This window comes from Geospiza fortis, unplaced genomic scaffold (assembly GCF_000277835.1).
Source record: "Geospiza fortis unplaced genomic scaffold, GeoFor_1.0 scaffold53, whole genome shotgun sequence".
NCBI classification, from domain to species: Eukaryota; Metazoa; Chordata; class Aves; order Passeriformes; family Thraupidae; genus Geospiza; species Geospiza fortis.
Genome location: NW_005054305.1, coordinates 545,879 through 571,392, shown reverse-complemented (window position 1 = coordinate 571,392; position 25,514 = coordinate 545,879). Strand labels below are relative to the sequence as shown.

Here is a 25,514-nt window from a genome sequence, read left to right as displayed (position 1 = left end):
GCGGCCGGCGGGGCTCCCGCAGCAAGTGAGTACCGCCTGCCCGGGGCGCGCTGCGGGACCGGCCGGCCGGACCGGGCTGGCTGCGGAGCCCGGCGTGCCTGACCGACATTGTCCTTCTCCCCCAGGAACTGGTGCGCCTACATAGTGAACAAGAACGTGAGCTGCTCGGTGCTGGACGGGACGGAGAGCTACGTCCAGGCCCAGTACAAGTGCGCCTGGAACCAGTTCCCCTGCGAGCCCACCCTGGTGTAAGTAGCGCACGGGGCGACCTCGGCAGGGAGAGCGCTTGGCCACCCATTGCCAAGCCCCGGAGGAAGCGCAGGGTGGATCCCGGCGCCCCGAAAGGCGCAGGGGATGCGGATCGCCCCTGGTCCCCAGCGCGCCCCGAACAAAGCGCTCGCTCATTGCGGACATCGGGCTAATGCCGGAGCTAATTAGAGCCAGATTGAGCTGCCGCTCCGCGCTGCCGAGAGGGAGCTGCGCTGGCACACCTCGTCGGCTCGGAGAGGCGTGCAGGCGGGCGGAAAGCACGCGGGCTGCTTTCCACGGGCACCGGGAGCGCGCCTTGGCGCTGCTGGGAGCGCGCCTGGGCCGGAGCTGCGGGCGCACAGCCGCGCTCCAAACCGGTTTTATTGCTGCTCCTCCGAGGTGCTGGAGCGGCGCGCAAAGGGAGAGCCAGGAACGTGAGCCAGCGCCTTTACGGGCTGTGTGTCCTTGTCTGTTATCCAGCAAGGGGAGCGGCCAGGGCAGATTTTATGGGGGGTAATGTAAAGTTGCTTGTTTGATTTTAATCTTCGTGTGTATGACCGCGTAGAAATCTGTGGAGTGGCCACCTGCAGCAAGGTATGCTACAGCGGGCGTCAGGGAACAGATGGATCTCACCTGCTAATCACAGGGAAATCTCCTTTCCTCATTTTTCCACTTGAAAAGCAGTAATATTTGCACATTTCTGTTTGAAAGCTCTAGGTGATACATGCTCTGTGAAACCATTTCAGCATCCCCAGGAAGTCACCTGAAAGACACCCATAGATTATCATAGGCTTAGACTTGGGCTGAGGTGATGATGAAGAGTGTTTTACAATAAAGCTACAGTAACTAGTTTTTATTTTGTCATGAAACAGTGATTATGAGCCAGATACTGCTAGATCCTGGGTACTGCTGAAATAGAACTTCAGACATCGATGGTGCTGCCACCCTGGGGTCGGTGACAATAGGTGTTGGGTGTTTGGCATTCAAATGTGCTGCTTTCTGTTTGTTTGGGTTGTTATTTTTGTTAAAAACCCAGCTTTTCTCTATATAAACACTAGAATTGGAGGGGAAAAAACAAAGACAGCAGACAGCTGAGTAACACTGTCTTGTGTAACTTCCCTTGTTTCCCTTCAGAGTCTTGAACTGGCCATTTTGGACTTCTGACTGAGTTTGTGGATGTGTAATGGGGTGTGCCTTCTATCCCGAGAAGTCTCTGTAGTGGAGCTACAGAGGCATGAGGCGGGGTTGAAACTGAGCTCTTTAAACACATAAATCACCAAGCATTAAGATAAGGAATTTCAGAGGCAGTAAATTAGGACTTTCATGGACTATCTGCTAGTAGATAGTAAAGAAAGTGCGAAGGCATTGCTTCTAGCTCAGGAAATTCCTGCACTGAGAGTGTGAGATTATTGGCAGGAGTAACAAGGGGAAGCCCAGCTTGAGCAGGGGGCTGGACTGCACGACCTCCAGAAGTCTCATCCCTTCCAGATTTCTCTGTGGTTCTCTGAAATGGCATTGTCTGTCCTTGTGCTTCTAAACATCTGGAGTTGGCTGCTGTCAGAGAGAGAATGTGGGGCTGAACAGACATTTGGTCTCACCAGATGTGTCCAGTCTCATGGGGTTTTTTTGTTCTTTTGAGAATGGAATTAGATTCTTATCATAAGACTTTGTTTCCTCTGTTTGACTTTCTTTGCTGAACATCACTGTTATTTTCTTCATAACCATAATGGCAACTGCAAAACAATTCCTTGTTCTTAACATAAAACATTCCTTATTATTACCATAAAATATTTTTCTTCTGTCACAACACCAGCTGATTAACACCAAGAGAAGGTGGAATATCAACATCTTGAAATTTTCTTGTGTTCAAAACTGTTTATAGGTTGTCATTTTATTTTTGTGTCTGTTGCATATACACTCTCAGTGGCAGAGTAAGAAAGGTGCTAATCCAAAAAGTTTGAAATACATGCCTCAAATCCTGCAATCTCCTAACTTGATTCCTGTGAAAAATATTGTTTAATTCAGAAGGAGTAGCTTCCTGAATAACAAAATGTGTTTATATATATTTGCTAGCTAATGTTCACAAAAATAGGAAAGAGCTGTAAAACAACAAAGAAATTACTGTGAGGACTTTGTGGAAATTATTGTCTTTTTTTCTCCTTTATACACTTGAACAGAGAACTTGACATGAGCTAAATAGCAGATATTCATGGGAATAAAGTGCAGCCCCTGTGTAGTCTCCTCTTGATACCCATGGTTTATCTAAGAGCTCATTCAGCTGCAGACAGTGGGGACAGTGAGATCCAAAGCAAACAAAGGATTCCTTAACTGTATCATGGATGTGTGTGTTTTATTAGTACTCAAGTACTATCAGGTCTATTTTTTAATCTCCTGTTGGTTTGTATTAGTTTAAGACTAGATTTAAAGAGCCCATCTAGTGTAGTCTAGGTTATGCATAACAATTACTTAGATTGCAGTGTACAGGGGAGCATTTCACTGCCTTAAACTTGCAGTGTACTCCTGAATTCCATGTGTTCTTTACAGGCAAGAGAGTGTGTGTTGCAGATATGGATTATAGTCAGCCCTGATTTGTCTTTGAATTTTTTTTTTTTTTAATAGAGAGATCTGGTGATTAAGCCTAAAATCATATGCATGCATGAACCCATTTTATCTACCCTTTAGGCTCATTAAAATATAATTTGTCTGAAGACAAAAACCCTAAAGCCCCCTGTTGGAATGACTACACTTTCGTGATTGTTAACTGTAAATTCACTTTGCCTACAGGGTGTATTTCCTGAAAGGTTAAGTTGAAATTCAGGAAATTATTACACTTCATTGTTTAACTGCTTTATAGGTACTTGGGCTCAATAGTGCATTTCCTTGCTGGAAAGTTGGTGAATACTTTGGCTGATTAAGGTGTCAGGGATGAATGTGAGTTGAAATGTGGCTGCTCAAGAGATAGGAAGAGAGAGGGTAGAAAGAAAGAGCAGAAATGCCCTTTGAAGTATGTTCCCTTTGAAGTGTGAGAGGCTCCTGATTTATTTTTCTTAAAACTGTGACTAGCAAAGGAAAGAGAAACTTTGTTATTAATGGGTCACTGGGCTGAAAGGTACAAAAATATTAGTGTTTATACTCACTAGAAAGAGCTTGGGTGTTTTGAAATTTAATATTGCTTCATAAATAATTGACCCCTCACCGCTTCTTTTGTCATGAATTTCCATTCCTACTTTCTTATGAATGGCTTGGTAACTTAATTAGCAATAACACCAACTTGTAACTAGTAGCATTATCTATTTCTAAAAGAAAAAACATGTTGCCTTCCTGGTTGGATCCTACACACTCTTTAAGGTTATGGCTTGTTTGGGACAATCCTGTATTGTCACTATAGCCCACTCAGGGTAGGATGCTGTCATAGCAGTTGTTTGTTTTGCCCCTTGTTCTGTAGAGTGTGTGGGTACACCTGGCTGTACCAGAGGAGCACCAGGTTATGGCCCAGTGCTTTTGGGAAAAGCTGCTTCCACTGGTAAGGTTTTGGTTTTAAATTCTGAAGTGAACTGAATTGGCTGAATGTTTTCTGGGATATTTTCTGTTTCTGAACTGCAAACAGGACTTCCCCCTATGAGATCATAAAAAAAAAAAAAATCTTGGTAAGAACCTCTGGAGGTCATGCAATCCCCTCAGAGCCCCCAGCTAACACCAGAACCAGCTTCAAACTAAGATAAGGTTGCTCAGGGACTTGAAGAAAGGATGTTTTATCAGATCTCCTAATTCATTATGCTCAAGTGAGTAAAGATATTTGTGTGCTCAGGTCAGGTTATCTGTCTTTAGATTGTGAGGAGTGAATTTCATAATTTAATGTAAACTTCTCATCTTAACAATAATGATACATGTATACTAAGCAAGCCCATTATTTCATTTAGAAAATGACACAGAAAATGATGAATGAAGCAATTCGTAAATTAGCAAAATCTCCAAATCTCTCACTGAGCAATATTTTCCAACTTCTTGTCATTTTATCATAAATAAGCCCAGTGCCAAAGTAATCACAATTTTATTCATGACCCAGAAGATGCAAAGCACAAGATTGAAATGACTTTTGAGAATGTTACTAAAAGTTTTCTGCATTCACAAACATCATGAGCAAAACACTGCTTTTAATCAGCAGTATTTCACATTTATTAACAATGTATTACTGGGTAAAAGTGGAAATTTTATAACTGAAAACCCTCACATATACATCCAGTTCAAGTTGAATGGCTTCATCCATCTGGCAACCCCAGAATGACCTGGGTGGAGCACATCAGCCCCAGTCTAGGAACATATAGGAAATCCCCATGTAGTTTTCAACCTTCTAGCAGTCCTAATGTAGTTTTGTCTTAGAGTGTTCTGTTGCTAGAAACCAAGCATGCAGATCAGTGTCAGAGTGCTCAGCACCAGGCAGGAGCAAACCTCAGATACACAAGTCAGCACAGATTGAGCCTGTGCTTGCCACTGGCTTCCAGCAATACATATCTCGTAAAAAAAACTTTCAGGATGCACAAAAAACTTGAAGGGAAAGCGAGAGCTGTTTAATGTTTCCCCTCCAAGTATCTATAAAGATCTTCAGCACTTTCTTTCCAACTTTGTGTATTTTGTGTGAAGCAGAATTTCTTTGTACAGGCTCCAGCTAGCTGACTACATAGGGAGGTTAGCCTAGGGGCTTGTGCATTGAAAACAGTAAGGAAACTTAAAAAACTTCAGTCTCCTGGAGTGCTTGTTTGAAAATCTTGGAGATCCTGCTGGGTGTGGTAAGTTTTCCTGGCTGTCTCCCCAAGCCTGAAATTGTGCATCTCTGTCTCCACACACTGAATGCAGCAGAGTCTTTCTTCTCTGTGAACTGGACGGGGAATTTTCATTTCACACATCATTTGAGTTTGTTGCAATAATGTAAAAAAAAAAAAATCCCATGCTGCTCCTCACTTCCCATTAATGTGATAACTCAAAGTTTCATGCTTTTCTGGTTTGAGAAATGTGTGACCTGGAGGTCTGGGGCCTCTTCTGTTAAGCACCAAACTGTTGCCAAAGCAATAAATTTTTATTTGCAGGGAGCTGCTGAGCCATTTAGGTGTATTTCATACTAAATCACCCAAATAATCAAGGAACATTTTGTACCATTAGACAGTGGGCAGTGCCACTTTTACACATTGGGGATATTATGACTCCCATCTGACTTCACTTTTGCATTTGCATCTCATCTTTCCCTTCTGGTTCACTTTGAACTTGGTGTCTTGAAAATAACAGGTCTCAAAACAATGCTCTGTTTTATTCTCAAAGCTGGGGTCCCACTTAATTCCACAGGTTAGATCTTGTCTTCCTGAAAGTATTGGTTATTTGTTTCATCTGGGTATATTTTCAAATAATCTTTCAGCAACAGGTCTTTCTAGAGCATTCTAGAAAACAGCTTATTTCATGGGCAGAGAAGCAGAAGAGATACAATTTGAGCTCAGTTTTTCAGGCAGCTTTATCAGCAGCAGTGCTCTGCATCCTCACTTGATCTCTCCCCTCGTGTAAGGTGAGAAATTTGGTCCCTGCTGCTGGGAGAGGCAGGTGCTGATGTTGTAAACATATAACCTGTTGCAGAATTGTTCCTGTTCCATCACCGAGCACATCAGATTGCCTCTTTACAAAACTTCCCTGGAACCCTTTTGAAAGGGCTGTCTTTTCAGGATTCTCCTATCCCATTCTATTTAAATGGGATTTTAATAGCTTTCTGTGGGTCTGTTACCATGTGTTTGACTGGCATTTCAACAGTGTAAATCCCAAGACTGAAGCTGTGCTTTGAGCTTTGCCACAGGCTGTCTCTGGCTTTGAGTTACTGAAATGCATCCTGTGTCCTTGTTTTGCTGCTCATAAGAAGAGGATACCTACCTAGTGATAATTTATGAACATTAAGAGTATTAACATTTTAAACTTCTGTGCATTTCCTACTGGACTTTAGTGGTCAGCTTTTTGAAAATAAAATCCTTGGAAGCCAAGAGAGAGTTAGATAGGTAGGTATTAGTGTATGTGTGTGTGAAGATATACGTACAACAAGAAGAAATCACTAATATGAGACGTGAGGTCATATTTCAGAGTGTGCAGTCCCTTGATTCTTTCTTCCCACAAAAAACCATTTTTCTCCCAAGAGAGAAAATTGTAGTTTGAATCACATCTTTTTTTGATAGAAGAATTCCAGCTGAGTGGCATAAAATCCACTGTATAAGTAGTGAACAATGGCACTTTTGGAGAGTTTCAAATGAAACCATGTGGTGTTGCCTGAGAATAATTGAATGTTTTTGTCTTCTACCAGTTCCTGTAATCTTCTGTCCTTCTTACTGAAGAAAACACAAACTCTGCAGTAAAATTCAGCCAGATTCTCTCAGATGCATTGAAACAGTGTTCAGTGTTGGAAGACAACAAAGTACCAGAGACTGGGCTATAGTGAGCTGACTGGGGCAGCACGGTTGGCTGCTTCTTCCCTGGTACCACTAGATGAGATAATAGTTTTATTTAGGGATAGATAAATAAAACTTTTCCCTTCCTTGCTTGAAGGAGTAATACAATCACCTGTGCCAGGTCTCTGCCCAGTTAGCAATTTCTTCCAGATGGAAGGCCATCTTCTCCCTTCCTGCTTAGCGTGAAACCACCAAGTAAAAATAACCAATGGAAAAAAGTACTGAGTCTCTAAATGCTCATTCCTGTCTTTTGAAACATTCAGTAGAATTACAGTACCTTCATAGTCAGATACTAAAGCACTCTTTGCAGTGACCTGGATGGATGATTTCTTGGGTGTGTATACAGCAGGTAATGGTGTTCCTGTTGATGCCGACTGCTTTGACTCATTCCCTTGCTTTCCTTTAGTTTCTTCCCTGTTAATCCTCTCAGCCAGTAGCAGTTTTTTGTTCAGGATTTAGCTCAGAACAGATCTGGTACAAATGTTGGCCGTGCTATACATGACTGCAAAATTTATTAAGAACTCCCTTGTGGGCCTGTGCAAGCCTGGAGAAGCTGAACCTCCATGGTCATGCGCACCAGTGATGCTTGTCATAACTTAATATTTTCCACAGGAGTGCCTCAAAACTTTGTTTCACCCAGCACAAAAAATTTTAAAACACTCTCTTCTTGCTTTTCATTATATATATTTTATTTTGATTATTATGTTATCCAAGGGCCTTTGAGGAACTTCAATCTAGATGGCTGTGAGTGGGCCAGGCACTGGACTAGTGTCTAAGGTCAGTGACATTTTTCTCAAGAAGATATAATTGCCCAGACTCCAATGCCTGTAAAGACATTTACTGACCTACTTTATAGAAATTCTGGAAAGAAAAAATGCCAGGTAAAGGAAAAATAGCAGTGTAAAGATAAGACTGTTAAAGTCCATCTGTAAGAAGCAACTTAGTGTCTTTAATGCCAGATCGAAATGGAAGATTATTTTGGGGTGCAATGGGGTTCTTTTCAAATAGACTTTTGCTGCATTGTATAATTGGGATTTATTACAGCCTTGATGGCTTGCTGTCACTCAACACTTAGACTTCTGTAGGTTTATCTATTTGCATCAAAACATCTTTTTGCTGCTTGCTATAAATGCCTTTCAGATTAAGCTCAGTGTTGTGAAATGCAAGCTAGCTGCTGGTGCTGTTGCATAGTGACAAGGTAATCAAGGAACACAAAACAAAGGTGGGATTTGATTCACCCTGACCCAAACTGTCTGCCCTGTATGCAGAGGGGTGAATCTGAGTGTGGGAGCTTAGACATGCAGTGATAGTGACACAGGTACAAGTCAGTGGTGTCCAGCACACTCTGTAGGTAATAGGATGTAAATGATGACTTTAGGGTGAGATGCAGCCCTGTTTTGACCCTGCTGGCTGTGTGGACTACTGCTGTTGGCCTTCATGGAAATACAGACAACTAAAACCTGTCCTTACCTACACACGAGGCACCTGTAATCCAGGTGAGTGCTGAAACTCACTTTGACAGACAGCAGCTAAAATCTACAAAGATTTTGGTAGAACTAGGATTTCTGCCACCATTTGTAGGGAATACAAATAAGCCTCCTCATCTGGGAAGCAGGAAACATGGGATCAACTAGTTCTAGTTCAGTGTTTGTGTAGTATAAACAGCCAATAAGGTATATTTTCAGCAGAAGTATTTTCAGCCTACAAAATAAAAAATGTTTGGTCAAAATATGATTGTATTTAATTACATCCTCTAGGTCGTGTTTTTGTGGGATGTCTATATGCCAGTTCTGTGCTCCCATTGCAATATATTGGAAATTTGGATGACTGGGACTATAGAACTATAGTATATCTGTATAAATACAATTACCAGACGATGCAACTTACAAAGAATGTGTCTACATGCAATAAAAATGTTAAATAGTGTAGATTTTATATCTTCTGTTTTATAAAGACAGAAATTTGCAGGCTGCTGAAGTCATGGGACTTGTTCCAACCACTACAGAATTTTGGACCAACCTTGAAGATTTGTGCTCAGAGTAAACATTTTGTACGCTGCTTATGTAGAAACATGCTGATTCTGTGGTCCCTTCCTCGCAGTGAGGATGTGGTGGCACTTATCTCATTGCATTTCCCAAAAGGTTCAATGTTAATATCCAGTTACAGAGCTGAGCCATATGTTTTCCCACCAATTTCGTCCAAATGTTTCTGATTTGTTTTATCGCTATTAGGTGACATTCCAAATATCAGTGTTAACTGTTTCCTTCTGTGGTTTGGCACCGTGAGAATACTATAGCTCATTCCCCAGTGAAAATGTCCAGCATTTGCAGCAAACATGGACTTTTAATTAAGCATTTTCCTATGGAAGTATTTCTCTCTCAAAGAAGAGGAATATTTGAGAGCTGTTGTCACCCTGTACATCTTCATTTCAGCTGTGAAACACTTAAGATAATGAAAGTGGAGGTTTGTATTAGTGTTCTGGGTGTATTTTTTCATTTGATCAGCATGTTGAGTTCATGGTGAAGGTAGTAGGTGTGGGTAGTTACAAGCCTGTTGTGGAAAAATTCCTAAAAAACAGCCGTTCTTATGTTCTCTGTTGCAATGAAAGATTAAAGACAGTTGATATTTAACCTTTTTTCATGCCTTATAAAAGAATTATTTCAATATTTAGCTCAATTCATCAAGAGATTATGACCATCACCTTGGACTTGAAGTCCACAGGAGAATGGAGTGACTAGGCACAGTAAATGCTGGTGTATTATATGCAACTTGTAACCACATAAGAAATTACTGGTTTTTAAATAGTTTTGAAGAATACTTGTAAAATTAATTGTGTTTATTAACACTTAATTTGAATAGCAGAAATCCAAGTCAACCAGAGGAAGATTTGATATTTTACTAGTTTTGAATTTCATTGCAGCATATTAAGGTGTAAAAGTGGAGCCTCAATTTTTAAGGTACTTAGGAAACTTTTGTGGACCCTTTTGATAAAATTGCCTCGCTAGATAACTCTGTAAAGATTCACACCTGCCAGATAAATGATGAGAAACTTGATGTTACATTCCAACCGTGTATCTTTATCCAGCTTTATAGAGAAGGAACATTTTGTCTCTCTGGCTACCTTGAGTACATTTTGTGTGTTTTGTATGTTTGCGATTGTGTATTTTAAGTTTGCTCTGACTATGAGTGAGTAGTTGGATTCAGAATACTGCAGATTTAAATAAAGACATGTTCTAATTTGTATATTGTGATAGTTCCCAGTCTTGTGTCTTTCACATGCATAGAATCACAAATTAGGGATGTGGTCCCTAGGAGAAAATTATGGTTTGTTTTGTTAGAATTGTAACCAACAACATAATTTTGTTCGGTGCTGTTAGACTGCTATATCCTAGCAAAATCCTGTAATCCTCCACTGAAATTCACTGAGTGAGCAAAGTTCTGACTTTAAAAAGCATTTGTGTGATTGAGAAATCCCTGGGGCTGGATGCATGCTGGTGGCTGTCATTTGTCAGTGCAGCTGGACGGTGCTGTCACAGTGACACCATTCCGTGCAACTTGCACAGCACTTCTGCTTGAAGAATGTCATTGGTAGAGAAGCTGTAGCAGTGAAACTTTGATTTTTAAGAAATTTCTGTGTGACTGTATTCAAATTAGAGAAGTGCTAGTGTAAGTTCCTGTTTCCTAGCCTTACGTGTCTGGTATTCCTGGAGGAAGTGGGAGTAGCTGTGTGATTTATTCTGCTGGACTGGCAGTATAGAGAAGTAGTTCTTAGTAAGTAAATCCCAGTTGAATTTTCAAGCCAACCATGAGTATAGCTGTCTTCTTACCACAGGTCAAAGTGTGAATATGAAAGCTGTTCTAGATCCAGATTTTGAAATGTTCTGATTCTAGCTTATTTTGGCTCTAGGAGAATTGTGATTTAGGATTCAGGTTAATCTGTATTTGATGTACCATATCTGAAAACAAAACAGTTCCAATTTGTGTTGTTTCAAACTTGAAAGAATTTTTTAGAAGTGGACTGTTTTTCAATTTTTTTTTTTTAAATTAATTAGTATTTAAGCATTTTATGCCTATTAGGATCAGGAAACTATAAAACAAAGAAGAGTGAGAATGTCAAACATGCCTGTTTTTTATTTTTAAGATGGAGTTTAGAAAAGTTTTAAAGTTTTGACATTGGAAAAATATTAAGTTTGATTTCTTTTTATTTGTTCATATTCTTCTGTTGTATTTAGTTTTTTCTTAATATTTGTCTGACTGTTGAAGCCATCTGAAAGTGTCTATATTGATGGATATGACTACAGAGAAGGTGTTAAAAGAGAAAATTTTCAGAAATGTGATGGAAAATCTTCACTGTGTAATTTGAGTGAAGAAGAGCACAATTTGCATATAAGTAATTCTTACTCATTTTATAAAATTAGTTTCAGCTATATTCTTAAAACTTTGCTGGGAAAAAGAGAGAGATTTGGCATTTGAAAATAACCAAAATACTGTATTTTTCAGGAAGGGGTTTGGCCCTGAAAGTAAAAAGAGGAACACACACAAAGCTAGGAGCAGTTAAGTGTTTTATGGAAATCATACAGAAGTATGTAAAACCATTTCCAGCATGGGAAAACTGATCTGGAAGTTCAGAGTTTGCATTTCAGTAATGTGGTGGTTGTGAGAGAAGTTGTAATGACTTTCAAAACCACTTCAAAACACTAAAGTATCTAGCTAATCCTGATTCTCCTGACTCTGGCAGCTAGCTGGAAGGAAAGGATTCAAACCCAAATTATCTACAGAAGATGTGGGAGATCTTTAGATAAGGGAGAAAGAAAAGGAAGTTCCTGGGTGGCCGGGATATTGTTCTTCCCAGTGGTGCCCTCTACATTGCACTCTTCTATTTAATTTTTAAAGCACTTTACCATTGGGATTTCTGTACTTTGTAAACAGGATTCAGCAGATGTTTAAGTGAAAACTGTAGAAGGAGGGATGAGCTGGAGTGAAGTCTACAGCTGTTTCATATATGGTGTTCAGAAAGTATAAAAGGATTGGGGACCCTCGCTGAGATTACATGCTCCAAGCCAGAGTCTGAAAATCTGACAGGCACAGCAAACCACTGCAGTTATGAGCGGCTCATAGACAGAGATACAGCACAGACTGACCCTGCCTTCCTATGCTGATCCACAGAAAAACTGAATCCGGAGAGCCTTATTAGTATAAACTACTCTTGGCCCAGAAATAGTTGGAAAAAATATGATTGTCTCTAGTGAAAGTAGCTTTTACCCCTTAAATGAGAAGTCATAAACCAAATAACAATGCAAAACAACACCGAGTATTTCCCAAGTGCAGAAATTACTCAGTGCTGTGGCAGAATTGGGAAAGATACATTTGGAAGAGAAACAAATTCATAATTAGTAGTTAATATTTTAAGCACATCACTGCAAGTTTGTTAACCAGCTTAGCAAAATGGGGCAGCAAATGACTGTCAGATGGGGGATATTAAGATTGTGTATCTGAAATATGCTGAATAAAATTGAATAAAATTTCAGCAACTGTTTGCATGCATGGCAGGAGAAGCTTTGAAGAGTAACAGTAAGCTCACTCTCACTCTGTGACTTCCAATAGGAAATTGTTTCACAGTCTGTAAGATTTACTTCTTTCCATTTGATAGCTAATTACTGATTCTTTTTTGACCAGTTAGGAATTTTGAATGTTCATAGCATGCCATGTTCAGTGAAATAGGTAACTTTTGTGTGATAGCATGGCTGTTTCTGGTGCTGTTTTGTCCTGTCCCTCTCTCTGTCCCAGGATACACTCCCTGTGAGCCCAGTCAGGCTATGGCTGAAACCTATTACAGAGCTCCTGTAGATTCCTTTGCTGCTGTCCTGCATTTATTCTGCTGGTATTACTGTTTAGGGACGCCTCAGCTGTGAAATGAACCTGCACACTGTTCTAATCTGAAATAATCTGAAGGACAAAAGATCTGAAAAAGCTTTAGGGAAATTAATAGCATTATGCTAGTTTAACTGAGAGAAAGGAATTCATGTGAGAAATCGGGATGACTTACTATTTCTGTGTGTTCCAAGAATACTGTTTTATAGAGCTCAGGTGGCAAATCCCTGTTTCCCTCATTTTCTTCATGTCTCAATCTGAAATGAGCTGTACCTTAAATTGATTTAGTTTTTATCCATTAGCATAGACTCTGCTTATGTTCTGCTGGATACCACAGTGTCTGACTGCAGCTGAGCACATGGGATGTATTTCAAGGGAAGCTATGAAGAAGTCTATGGTTAAAGAAAGTTGCACAACCAGAAAGAGTTTGTAATTTATTAACTTTTGGGTGGTTAATCAGGGAAGCTCAAGGTTGTATGTACATAATGTGTGTATAGGTTTGTCTGCCAGACCCTCTTCAACTTAACTGATGAAGTAGGAAAGAGTTGATTTCTTTGTTGGTTGTAGTGTTTCATCTGATTCCTTCTTTCATGTCCTTGTCTGACTCACACTTTTTGGCATTTTGTCCTTCTCTGGAATATCCCTCCCAGCTTTGACTGTGCTGTACATATGGGTTCTGAGGAATGGTTTAAGTGGAGTCTGTGGAAATACAAGTGGGGCAAAGCAGGCAGAAGCATTTTTTGATGTTCAGAAGAGCCCTGGGGGGAGGGTTCCAATGAAAAGTTAGAGGGAAAACATTTTGAATTTGTAGTCTAAGACACTGCTGGTCATGGGTACTGTCAGTGGTGTCTGATGAGTTGTACCTTCACTTGCGATAGTATTTTCTCCCTCTGCTCATACATGAAGGCCTCTATTCCATGGCTCCCTATCATGACTGTGTTGAGTGGAGGCAGCTTGAAAACCTAGACAGAAACATTTGTTCGTTTGATGTATAAAGCAGAAAATGAATAATAGCTGTAAGTATTTGATTTTCATTATAAAAACTCCCGAAACCTATTTTAATTTTAACTTTAATCTAGCTAGCAGGTTAGGTTATGGATTGTTTAAAATGCTCTCTGTTTTGGCAGATACCGAACGAGTTTCAGACCTCGGTACACAGTTGCATATAAGACAGTGACAGAGCTGGAATGGAGATGTTGTCCTGGCTACAAAGGGGAGGACTGCAGGGAAGGACCTGCAGAAAAGCCAAACACTGCTCGTCGTCCCACAACACCAGCAAGAGCTGCTGTGAAGAAAGGCACAGGTAACTTTTTGTCTGAATTTTGGTATGCGCAGTCATGTCTGTTTTCTTCTTTTGTCTTCTTGTTTTGTCCTCTAATCATTATAGTTTCTGCCGAACTCAACTGCTGGCAGGTACAAAAGCCATGTGAAAGACTCTGTGCAGTGAGGAAATAATAGCCAGGCACTAGCAGGCCTGATAGAGAGAATTTCCTGAAGAATAACAGAGGAATGGGCTGTAGAACACTGACTGGAAATGTCAGCTGGCTACTCATGGTTGTAGAAAACCTTTGGGTTAAGACTGTGGGTTTTTTAAGAATTTTACAGTTGGTTTTTTTTTTTTTTTTTTTTAAAGGAATATTACTAAAACAAAACAAAACAACCCCCCCCAAAACACAAAAAACCCACAAAAACCCCCAAAACCACAGATACTAATTTTAATGATACATGAGAGTTCCTAGCAGTTTCACAATGTTTTGTTTGAGATTCTAAAGATTTTACAGATTCACATTAGATTACGTGCTTTAATGAGGAGTAAGAGAATTAGTATGGATAAGCCTCAACTTCTGAAAAAAATATTTTAAAGAATGAATGATGTTTGTTTGTGTAAGATACTGTCTTCTGAAAGGGCAAGAAGGAGTGCTATTACTGCTATATTATGCCTTTTCTCCATTAAGAAAAAATGATAAACAGATGTTTCCTTCTGAAGGACTTACTTTTTCCAACATAATTGGAGATTAGTGTCACATATAACACTTAGTCAGATTTCCACATATGTTTTCTGTGTGGTGGAATGTATTGAATGACTGAATACATGGTTTCAAACTAGTCCCATAGATTATATACCTGCTTTAAAAATGACCTTTTTAAGTATTTTGTTAGCTGACCTAAAATATTAATTCCAAAAGATGATAATAAAACATGGTGATATCTGTATCCTTCTCCTGTCCTCCAGACAAAATTAAAAATTACTTTTGACTTTTCCTGCAGTTTATCCTTCTTGACCTCTGATAATGTTTGTTTTCTGGGTTTTTGTTCTGGATTTTCTGCAGTTGTTACACATTTTCTGTGAAACTGAACATCCAGATTTGTACATGGCTTTGTAAATGAGATCCTACCAATGACAAGATTCAGATTCATTAATTGATTTTTGATAGGTAAAAAGTAGTTTGCGGCTAGAAGTCTTTTCTTTCTGATTTTCATACAATGAGGATGTTATTTTAATCTAACAGTTTTGAATGTGTAAATTTTACAGTTTTATACATGTTTTTATTGCCTACTTAGATATATGCCAAATAATTAGGTATTTGTGAAGCAATTGGAGTGTCTTGCAGAACTCCATGTCATATATGGGATGTATATTTGGATCCCAGGTCAGTAAAACACGGAAGCACAAACCCACTTCAGGCACATAATTGACTGCCACTGAAGTTTTCAGTGGAAATTCAGGGGCAGATTATTGTTATAGGAGATGCAGTGATTCTAAGGTGATGTGTATGGACCTGTATTGGTCTGTTATATATGCCATAGCTTAGATCCATTGCTGAACAGGAGGAGTGGTTGCCAGTTTCTTTATGGCCACTGTATCTTGGCAGGAATTGGTCACTGTGCTAAAACTTTTGGTTCTGGGGGTTTTGATAACGTATTAATTGTAAATGACTGAAAATAAGAACAGAAAAGACAACAAGCATTAGGCAGTTTAAACTATTATTTCATTTTAAAGAAAAGTGAAGTCAACTGCAGCTTATTAAAACAGATACCACTGGGAATATTTACATCCACATTTTGTTACTTCTGGGAAACAGATGCAGAACCAACAGGAGCACTGGAGCCTCCACCATATGAGAAGAGAATGCAGTTTCTTGAGGACGAGTTGTTTAGACTTACACGGTCTGTGATTGAACTCCAGTCCTCTGTGGCAGGTGTGAATGAAAACCTGAAGCTGACTGTACAGGAAGATGCTAGCAAGATGTTGGTCACTTGGCTGAACAACCTTTACGACCGCCCGGAGCCTGACAGTGCAGTTGGTGGTGAAACAGACACTATTCAGCTGCCAGGACTCCTCAACAATAAAGATCAAAAAGACCCTTTTATTGATTTTGAAATGGAAGATATAAAAGCTGAGCTAGCTGAGGTCAAAGAAGCCTTGAAGATGAGGAATGATGAGCTGGAGGAACTGAATGGAAAAGTAAAAGGCTATGAAGGACAATTGAAACAACTGCAGGAGGCAGCACAAGGACCTACAATAACAATGCCCCGTGACAATATATATCAGGACTATATAGACTCAAAATTTGAGTCCCTCAGGCAAGAAATAATGGAAGGATTTGAGAAGAAAATGGCAGATCTGAAGAACTCCTGTGACTATAAACTAGAGGATATTCAGCAGCAGTACGACAACAGTGAAAATAACTGTGTAGGGATAATCGATGTTATAAGAGGAAAAGAGAATGACTTGAGGAAAGAAATAGATACTCTCCGCACTCAGATTCCATCAAACAACTCCAGCTGTTGCAAGAAGGGTGAGGGAAATGACTTTGACCAACAGATGAAAGATTTAGATAAGAAGATTGACAGAATTGTGGAAGCACAGAGGATCTTGAATGTCAGAATAGATAATGAAATAATTCGATTGTCGACTCCAGATCTAGAAGACGTGTTGGGTGAGAGGCTGGAGGAGCTGGATGCCAGGATGAATATTACAGAAAGAAATGCTGAAGAACACTGTTTTTACGTTGAGGAGACTCTCCGCGGTGCTATTGCTGCTGAGGTGGATGAACTGAGAGACTTGTTCGACCAAAAGCTGCGGGCGCTGGAGGTCAGGCTAGGCGGGACTATTTTGGAGATTGCCAACACCACGGACCCAGATGGAATGTTTTCTAATCCTGGGCCTATCTTGCCCAGTGATGCTGGATTTGCAAATGAGCAGTTTACAGCAGAGATGAATTTCGTGAAGGACAAACTGCTGTCGCTTGAGCAGCTCTGTGGGCAGAAATGTCAGTCTGCACCGCGAGGCACCGAGGACCTTCAGAAACAGCTAGAAGATTGTAATGACAAGTACAATCACTTGCTTTTGAAAACAGAGAATAATTCTGTTGTCCTGAGGTCTCTAAATAGCTCTCTTAATGAGAAAATCAACGTAATTAAGGGCAACCAACGTGACATCCAGAAAATGCAGAGAGACGTACGTGTATTCCGATACAATCTAAATGCCATTGATAAGGATATGAAAAATCTTCAAGATGGCCTGAGTAGCTGCAGGGAGCAGCTTCTGGGTGTCAATTCCACATGCAGAAAAACACAAAGAGGTGTATTCCGAAAAATTGATCAAATGCAGAGGACATTTGCGAATCAAACTGCTCATTCCAATGAGAATTGTTGTGGTGAAGTGAAAGACAGACTAGAACAATTGAATGACCATGTCCTGAATGATCTTAGCAAGTGCAAAGAAAAGACCCAAGGGGTCCAGGAGGATGTTTCAGATGTTGAGAGCAGAGTGTCACATATTGAAAAAGTCTGTGGCAAGCTGGACTCTGTTTCAGACAGCTTGCAGAATATAAAAGAGGGTCTGAATAAGCACGTGAGCAGCTTATGGAACTGCATCCGTGAAATGAATGGAACCATAGCATCGCATTCCACTGATATTTCTGGCCTCAAGAACTCTGTCCAACAGTTTCATAGTCAGGTTTCCAAAATCACCGCAGACATTGAAGGCATGCTGAAATCTCAGCCTGACACAAGTAAGTTTCTTCCTTATTTTTTTTTTTTACTTTTTGCTTGTTTGTTTGTTTTTCAACTGGCTTTCCTTTCTGAAACTCTTAGAAAAGAACTAAACAAGGGAGGAAAAAATATTACACAATTCCTACTTTATTTTCGCAGTGACTAATTTTGGCTCTTTGCTGCAGAACACCACAGAGTACTTTGAGTGCTTTTAAAAGTATCCTCCAAAAAGAAGAAAAAAACAAAAAGAAGTCTTACATGTTTTTTTGTTTACTTCAAGCTAGAATAAAGACAGTGGAAAAAGTGGTGTTTTCAAATAGTGATTTTCAAGTGAGTTTTTTGTAATAATTGTCTGTATTATGTCAATTAATTTGATTTTTTTGTTTGTTTGTTTTATTTTGTTGTTGAAGATTATTCTGTATTCCTCAGGGAAAATTGAAAAGCAAGTAGAGAAAACTGAAGTCAAATTAATTCAAATTTATGATAAGAAAGATTTCTTCTTAGTTGTGTTCTTAGCATGAGTTTATGCTTATAATTCAGCACCAGCTCTTTGATCTGGAAGTTTCACAAATGAGCTCTGGCATATCTTGGCATGGCAACATAAGACTTCTGCTTCATAGCTCTCCCAGAAGCTTGCATTCCCACAAGGTCGTTGGCAGTACTTGGCACATTCCAGCAGGCAATGTTTTAGCACTTCAGCCAGTTCTGTTAATAGTCCAGCATGTTGGTGCAAATCCACCTGCACTTTGTTTAAGTTTGCATTAGAGCGCTGAGAAGGTGGGGCACATTCCCTTTGTCTCAGGACACTGGGAAATGGTAACCTCAGCGTGCCGGTGAGCCTTGCCATGAAGGTTTAGAGAGCTTGCCAAATGCCACTCAGTTCCCTCTGCAGTTCTTGCTCCAAATTCCAGCAGTGGGTTGTTTTCCTGAGAGACGAAGTTTACAGAAGGAAGCTGAGTTCCTGTTTTCCTGTTTCTCTTAGCATGACGCAAAACCATAGGAACTGGAGACTGTTTTGAGACTGCACTCTTCAGTTGGTTGATGCTTCTGGTTTTAATTCTGTGCACGTATGAGATAAATAAGAGGCCAATTTCTGTGACTGGGTAAAACTAGAAGAGGTGCTGAGGGAAGAGCCTGTGTGCTTTTGCAGCTGATGGTGGTTAGGAGAGATCAGATGTGAGATTCTTGAATGTTCTTTCTAGAATGGCCAAGTTGTGCCTCATGAAGGGAAGAATATCCTTCTCACCCCGAGGCAGAGACTTGAAAACCTGCAATAGGTGTGTTTCTTTTGTTTAATTGTTTAAAACCAAATGTATAGCAGTACTTGACACAAAAGTCCTTCTGAGGGAGAAGCTTTTGTGTGAAATAAAAAAAATATTTCTCTTAACTTTAAAGGAGGAAGTGGAGTGAAGAAGGACTGTAAATTTCAGATAATTCTTTTGCTGTAATTTTGACTTAAATTCAGCAGGATGAGGACCTTTATCCCTAGATCTTGCAGAAGCATCGCAATTTCCATTAAAATGGAACATGGTGTATCTGTGTAATCCTGTTTCTCATCCATCTTCCCCAAATTACCCAGCGCTAGCGATCAACATTGGAGGAAGGTCCAAGATACATATAAGTAGTAATATTTCTTCTGCTGTTTGAAGCAGGTGTTCAGGCGACCTCATGAGTTGCATTTGTCAGCCCGTTACAGTGTATTAAAGCATTAAAAAACCTCTGCACACCTGGGTTTCCATAAAATAATACCTTTTCAGGGCAGACCCCTCCATCCACCTCTGGGTGTTAAAAGCCTTTGGAAGGACACTGCTGCTGGGTCTGGGGTGCAGGCACTCTGAGCATCCCCTGCTGCTCTGGGGTGCCTCTGGCCTCTGAAGGATTCATGAAGCACACACTGCAGTTCCCAAATGTTTCCAATTACAATAACACTGTCTGGCACAGCAACCTAAGTAACTTTTGATGGCAGGAGTTGCAGAAAGATTTTGGCAGAAGAGCCTTTTTTGGAAGTGATTTTGGGAACCCTGTTATGTGATTTGGGGTATGGCTTTAACTATTTTTACATTTGTGATCTGCAGCCTTGTCTGCCATACCAACATTATTTGACAGGAAGACCTGAACTTGGATCCGTGGAGAGTTTCTTGTGCACAATTTGCCAGCACATCGTAGCATTCAAATGATGTCATTTGACTTCACAGGGGCCGACACAGAAACAAGTTGTTGCTAATAAAGTTGTTGAGGGCAGTAAGGCAAGGATGTGTTCAAGAAATAAAACATAAAATCTTACCAAGCAGTGTAAGTGTAGTGAAGTCAAATGATCCTTGTCTTAAAAATATGTCTGTATTATCTTCCACGTTTTTTATTCAGGGGTTTCGAATGCCTCAATCCAAACTAATAAGCCAATGTAGCAAATGACTGTGCATCAGCTACAAACCCAGAGACAAGAAATGTGTTTAATTTGTTGTAACTCCTGGTGAAGGTGGTGAAATGTCCTGCAGCACATAAGGCAGTGGTGACAGCAGGCACTAAGCATTTAGGGAACCATGTGTGATGTGCTCTCCAAGGTAAAATGATCCAGCAGCTTTCTAGCCACAGTGGTGCCTTACCCCAGCTCCACATCTCGTAGTCTGAGTTGTTCTCATTGCACTCTGTTCCTCTCTGCAGGTATGTTTGCTTTTCACATGACATGAAATTGAAAGCCATGCTAACGTTGGTGGTCTCTATTAAAAGTACAGCCTTTTTTTACATATATCCGTGAAGTTTTCCAGGAATCAAAAGTTGGGTCTTGCAGCCAGATACAGTGCTGGGAGTGCAGTTTTCTTTGGTTATAGGTATTTGACCTGACCTGCAATTCCTGTGGTAGTTGTCTGTGTAGCAGGGTTTTGAAACCAGCAGCAAAATGTTGTCTGATGAAGTTGTGGCCTAAGAAACCAAATGTGTGCTCTGCATTACAGCATGGATAAAATGCAACATAAAATTTTTAATGCTGTAGTGTGAATAGTCATGCAGTCAATTCCTCTGGGCTCCCTGTGAGCTTGTGCACAATGCTGCTTTCTAACAGAATTGTAAAATCCACTTGGTGTCTATAACAAAATTCAAGTGAGGTCTTTTGGGCTTCTTGTGAGAGCAGTCACAGATTCCTTTATTCTCTAGTTAGCTTTATGCACTTCATTTCTGTGTGTTTGGGGGCTGAGGAGAGCACCAGAGGATGCTGGTACGTGATGTGGTAACCACATTGTCACTCACAACAGTGGTGACAAGCAGAGCAGCAAGGATGCTGCTGCTGAGAACAGTGCTCCTGTTCCTAGCTGTGTAATGATCTCAGCTCTGTCCTTGCCTTCCCAGATAGATGGGAAGATGATGGGAAGATTGTGTTCATGGCCTGCTCAGCAAAGTTCAAGCAGATCTCTACTCATACATATCTGATTGCTTCCACTTGAAGTTGAGCTTTAGGCCAGTGATTCTGAATTTAGTGTTATGGAGATGGGACAATTCTGAATATTGCAGTATTCATGTTGCATGCAAGGAAGCAGTTTGCTCAGGATATGGGATTTCAGCAGTTGATTGTTATTTAAAGCTCTAGAAAAGCAAGCAGAGAAATGTATTCATTCTCCCAGTGTCATCCCAAATAATTGTCTTAATGAGGCTTAGCATAATTGACTCAAGAAATGACAAGTACATGCATCCCAAGGTAAAGTACTTTGTCAATTTGTTTTTTCAGTGAGGTTAATCTGAAGATTTTAGTTGAAGGTCTAAATCAATGCTTCTGTGGACAGAAGTTGTCTTACAAAGCAAACAATTCTGTTAAAAAATTCACTCTGATACTTTCAGAATTTTTTGAAATGTTTTGATTTTTTTTTTAATTTTAAGGTTTTTATGAAAATAGTTTTAATCTGTATAAAGCAAACATTTCACTGTTTAGGCCTCTGCCTTGTGGACAGAGTTGCTGAGTGAGCTTCAGCCCAGCTTTGTGGTGCATTGCCTGTATGAGTTTCAGTTCTCCTGATGGTTAAAAGTCAGCCAGCAAAGATCAGGGAGGCTTTTTCCTAGCAGCTGTATCTAGCAAATGAATGCAGGTGGTGTGAGACTGTGACTTCAGACAGCCTCCCAGTACTCCTGAAGGCCTATTAGGCTTTTAAGGCTTTTATGAGACTGAAAACAAGAAATGAAATTCACAAGGGTAAAGTGCAGGTGTGGAGTAGTCACAGAACATCACATGGGTTGCCAGTGATGCTGTCTGGACCCCAGCCACGTGTTGGAGACAATTCCTGCACAGGTTTGTTGTAAGCTCTTCCCCAGGCGTGCAGAGTAAGGCTCTCCTGGGCTCCCCAGACACACAGCAGAGCCAGGGGAAGCCTCACACCACATCTGCTGCTTGGCACAGCCAGATGGGTTAGCCCTAGCCACTGGGCTGATTTTGGACTGTACTGAATTGAAGTGTTTCATTGTGAGCACCACTCAGAGAGGTGGTCTCTGCTGGGCACCTTGGCAAGCATCTCTAGTATGTGACAAGTTGTATCAGATAAATTTTAAATGGGTTGTTTGCCCCATTTCCACAGAAACTCGCATCCATCCCTGCACCTAAAGACGTGTTTTAGTCTCAAAATGCAACCAAAGTAACCTATGCTGAAGTTTAATTTAGCATGAAATTCTGTTTATTCTGTGTAAAAGCTGTCGTTGCATCTGCTAAAATCTACACATTTGTACATTTCTGTTCTTAGTGTAAATGTAATTCAGCTTTACACTTGGGAGGGCATTGCATCTAGGACTTCATTTTTATGAATAAACCAGAATTCCTATAAAGGGCTTGACCAGATACACAAATGGAACCATGTCAGTGCTGTTCAACCCTGATGTCATATGGGTTGGCTGCCCCAGTGGAAAAGTTTTTTAATGGTATCTCTTCGATTTAAACAATAAAGAATTTTCTGGTAGATTGTATCTTTGAGTTTTGCCTTTATTGGCAGAAAATATTAGTCATGGAAGTACTGGGATGTTTAAACGTGTTGCTTTTTAAAGTAAGAGGAAGAGCCTCTTAAGTCATGTTCATTTACTGATGTTTTTTGCTGTGGATAATTTTCTTTATGATCGTGCTAGAGGGACAGTCTTGTGTTGAAAGTTGTGGGAGTAGAGAGTCGAAAGCAAGCACAGTGGGTGTGAGGGGCTGGGGAGAACTGAAGTGAGAGGGGAGAGAGAGGGAAGGACAGGGGCAGGGAAAGCTCACTCTGGAATGAAGGTACTGCTGGGAATAAGTGTGATGCTCTGCCTGTTTGGTGCAGAAAGGCCAAGCTGGTGTAACAATTGAATGAATGTTCATAGGTTATTTGATTGCTGCTTGTCCTGTCTCCAGGCTGTCCTCATTCCTTTCCCTGTGCCACACAGGCTGTAAGGAGTGGACTCTGTAGTACTTCAGGAGTGGAATGGTGTTTAACTAGTGCAGTCTTGAGTCTCAGGGAGCAGGTGGCCTCCAACTGAGTCCTGTTTTATTTTGAAGTATTTATTATGCAAATCCATGCAAGCTTGTGTTCTATTTTAGGCAAATAATTTTGCATTTTTCCTCCTCTTTCATCCTGTCAAAGGGCGACCAGAAGTACCACAGCAGCCGAGGCCGCCCGTGCAGCCCCAGCCTGGCATTTCCCTGCTGCCGTCCCGGCCCAGGATGCATCCCCCACGGCACAGGATCCCCCTCCTCCCACCACAGCTGAGACCTGCCCCACGCCCAGCTCTGCCAGGGTCAGCAGTCATGCCACTTCTGCCTGGAACAACCGGCATCATCTTGGAGACTGGGGAGGCAGGACCTCCTGGCACGGTTTTGATGTCTGGGAGAGGGCGTCTGAGGAGTGTGGATGGCCAGGCTGGCCAGAGCACCATGCCCATTGCTGAAGGGTATGCTGGAGCACCAGGTGAGAGAACCAAGCTGGTAGTGCATCACTCCTGAGTACAATGGACGTGTCAGGTCTTGCTGGAGAGCTGACACCGAGATCTGCTGTGCTTTACCAGCCCCCTTTTGGCCTTTGGTGGACACCCACTGAGGCTGTTGCTGTTGGGAATGGGTTTTCAGCAGAGATGATTTGTGAATGGGCCTCTGCAGCCTCCAGCTGGCTGCAGGAGGAGGGGAAACGCACTCAGTGCCAGTTTTGCTGCCTTTCCAAGCGTGCACAAAGCATGAGGTCAACAGAGATGATGTAAAATCCCTGGTAACTAGAGCAGTCTTTGCCACTAGGGAAATTCAATTTCTTTTTTTCCTTCCATGATGCTTGCAGCTGATTTAGTACATTGGAGTAATAACTTGGTTCTCTTTGCCATGACCACCCCAGTTTAACAATAATTGAGCATTTCATGGGGGACACTATTTAATAGCTGTTTTGGTAGGTTGCTCTTCAGTAACCAGGGATGCTTTCTAGAATACTGCAGTGATATTTGGTCATAATGTACTCTGCTGTGTACTGAGTCACACATATTACTTTTCCTTTTTAGGATATCCAAAGCCACCTCATTCTACCATGGATTCACAAGGTAAGGCAGTTGTTTCCTAGAAATGTTTCACATGGGTTCTTATTGTATATTTCAGTCCCTAGAAGGTCATGGCTGAGAGGAAAAAATGTGTTATTTTTTAGTATTTAAGTTTAGCATTGAGGAAAATCTGATCAATATTTGCTAGACCTAAGCATTAAAACATAACCTGTGTCTTTTGAAAACGTGGAGATGGGGAGAGGAGTTGGGTTTTGAGAAATCATTTTGGGTTCTTGCTAGTTACTTCACTGTGTGTTTTTTAAATACAGAGAGTTTGAATTTTCTAGCTAATGTCAGTGTGCACCTTTCTGTATGCCTTCTAAATGAGAAAATAGATATTTATGATGATTTTATTATTTCTTTAATAAAACATGAATAGAGCCAAGACTAAGATCTTGAATAACTGCTGGCATCTTACTCTAGTGCATGAGGTTGTTCTCCTCTTAGGAGGGCTTCTGGCTTTGTTACACTCACCAGGGCTCAATTTCTGACTTCAGTGAAAGCAGAAGTGCTGCCACTGACAGCCACTGATTAAAATTATTCAAAATGCAGTTTTCTTGGTTTGCTGGGGTGCTTTTTTTTTTTTTTTACTTGTTAATATCACAATTTATTTAAGAATTTGTATGATGAACAGGTATAAAATTTATGTGGGACATGCTGGTTGGCCTAGATAAATATGTTGATTGGGTGCTGCCAGCAATGCAGTCTCATACTCAAGATATTATCAAACCCTGGGGAATGGTATCCTTGATCAAAGTCTTTCCATATCCTCTTCAAAAAAAGTTATTTAATCTAAATTTGTTTGAGGAAATATGGGCAATAGATGGAAGTAAAACATTCGGGCTTTATGGAATTCAAAAACCTACTGCCCCAGGACTTAGTTTGATGGCCATAACAAAATCACAAATACACTTCATGAAGAATGGTCTGGGGACTGACAAAAAAAGAATTGTAAAGAGTTCATGCTCTCATTGTGATATTTATACCTGCTAATTAAAATTCCATCATAGCCTTAAAGCAATCTTTTTGCATTTGAGGATTGTGGTGGTAAGAACAGGCAGCGATAGATGAGGTTTCTGGAAAAGGATAAGAAGTAAAGAAACATTCGTTTATCTTGATGCCAGCAAAGCCAATATAGATGTCTAGATTTCTGTGATAAATGGATTTCCTGGGGGTTTTCTTCCCATTGCAATTTATAGAGAGCAGTGTTTTAATAAGTTTATGCTAAAACTGTGGGAAACAGTAGGTGGATGTTAGAAGTGTTGAAAAGGCAGGGCAAGGCACGAGTGCACCCATCTGCTGCTTGGTGGAAAGTCTTGGTGGAACAGTTACCACCCTGGGATCCAGAGGGAGGTGGGCTTGACCAAGGAGTTAATTTTCCTCATCCATGCCACTGAATACCTCTCTAAATAC

General features: G+C 40.7%; 1 protein-coding gene across 1 annotated transcript in view; it reads left to right on the top strand.

The window, feature by feature from the left end:
* The window catches only part of EMILIN2 (elastin microfibril interfacer 2), a 33,697-nt gene that overhangs the window by 2,235 nt on the left and 5,948 nt on the right, over window positions 1–25,514 (top strand). The window contains exons 3-7 of the mRNA XM_031066601.1: window positions 126–248; window positions 13,721–13,896; window positions 15,677–17,611; window positions 23,168–23,491; window positions 24,066–24,104. Coding sequence (XP_030922461.1) covers window positions 126–248; window positions 13,721–13,896; window positions 15,677–17,611; window positions 23,168–23,491; window positions 24,066–24,104 — 2,597 coding nt within the window. The remainder of the gene's footprint in view (window positions 1–125; window positions 249–13,720; window positions 13,897–15,676; window positions 17,612–23,167; window positions 23,492–24,065; window positions 24,105–25,514) is intronic.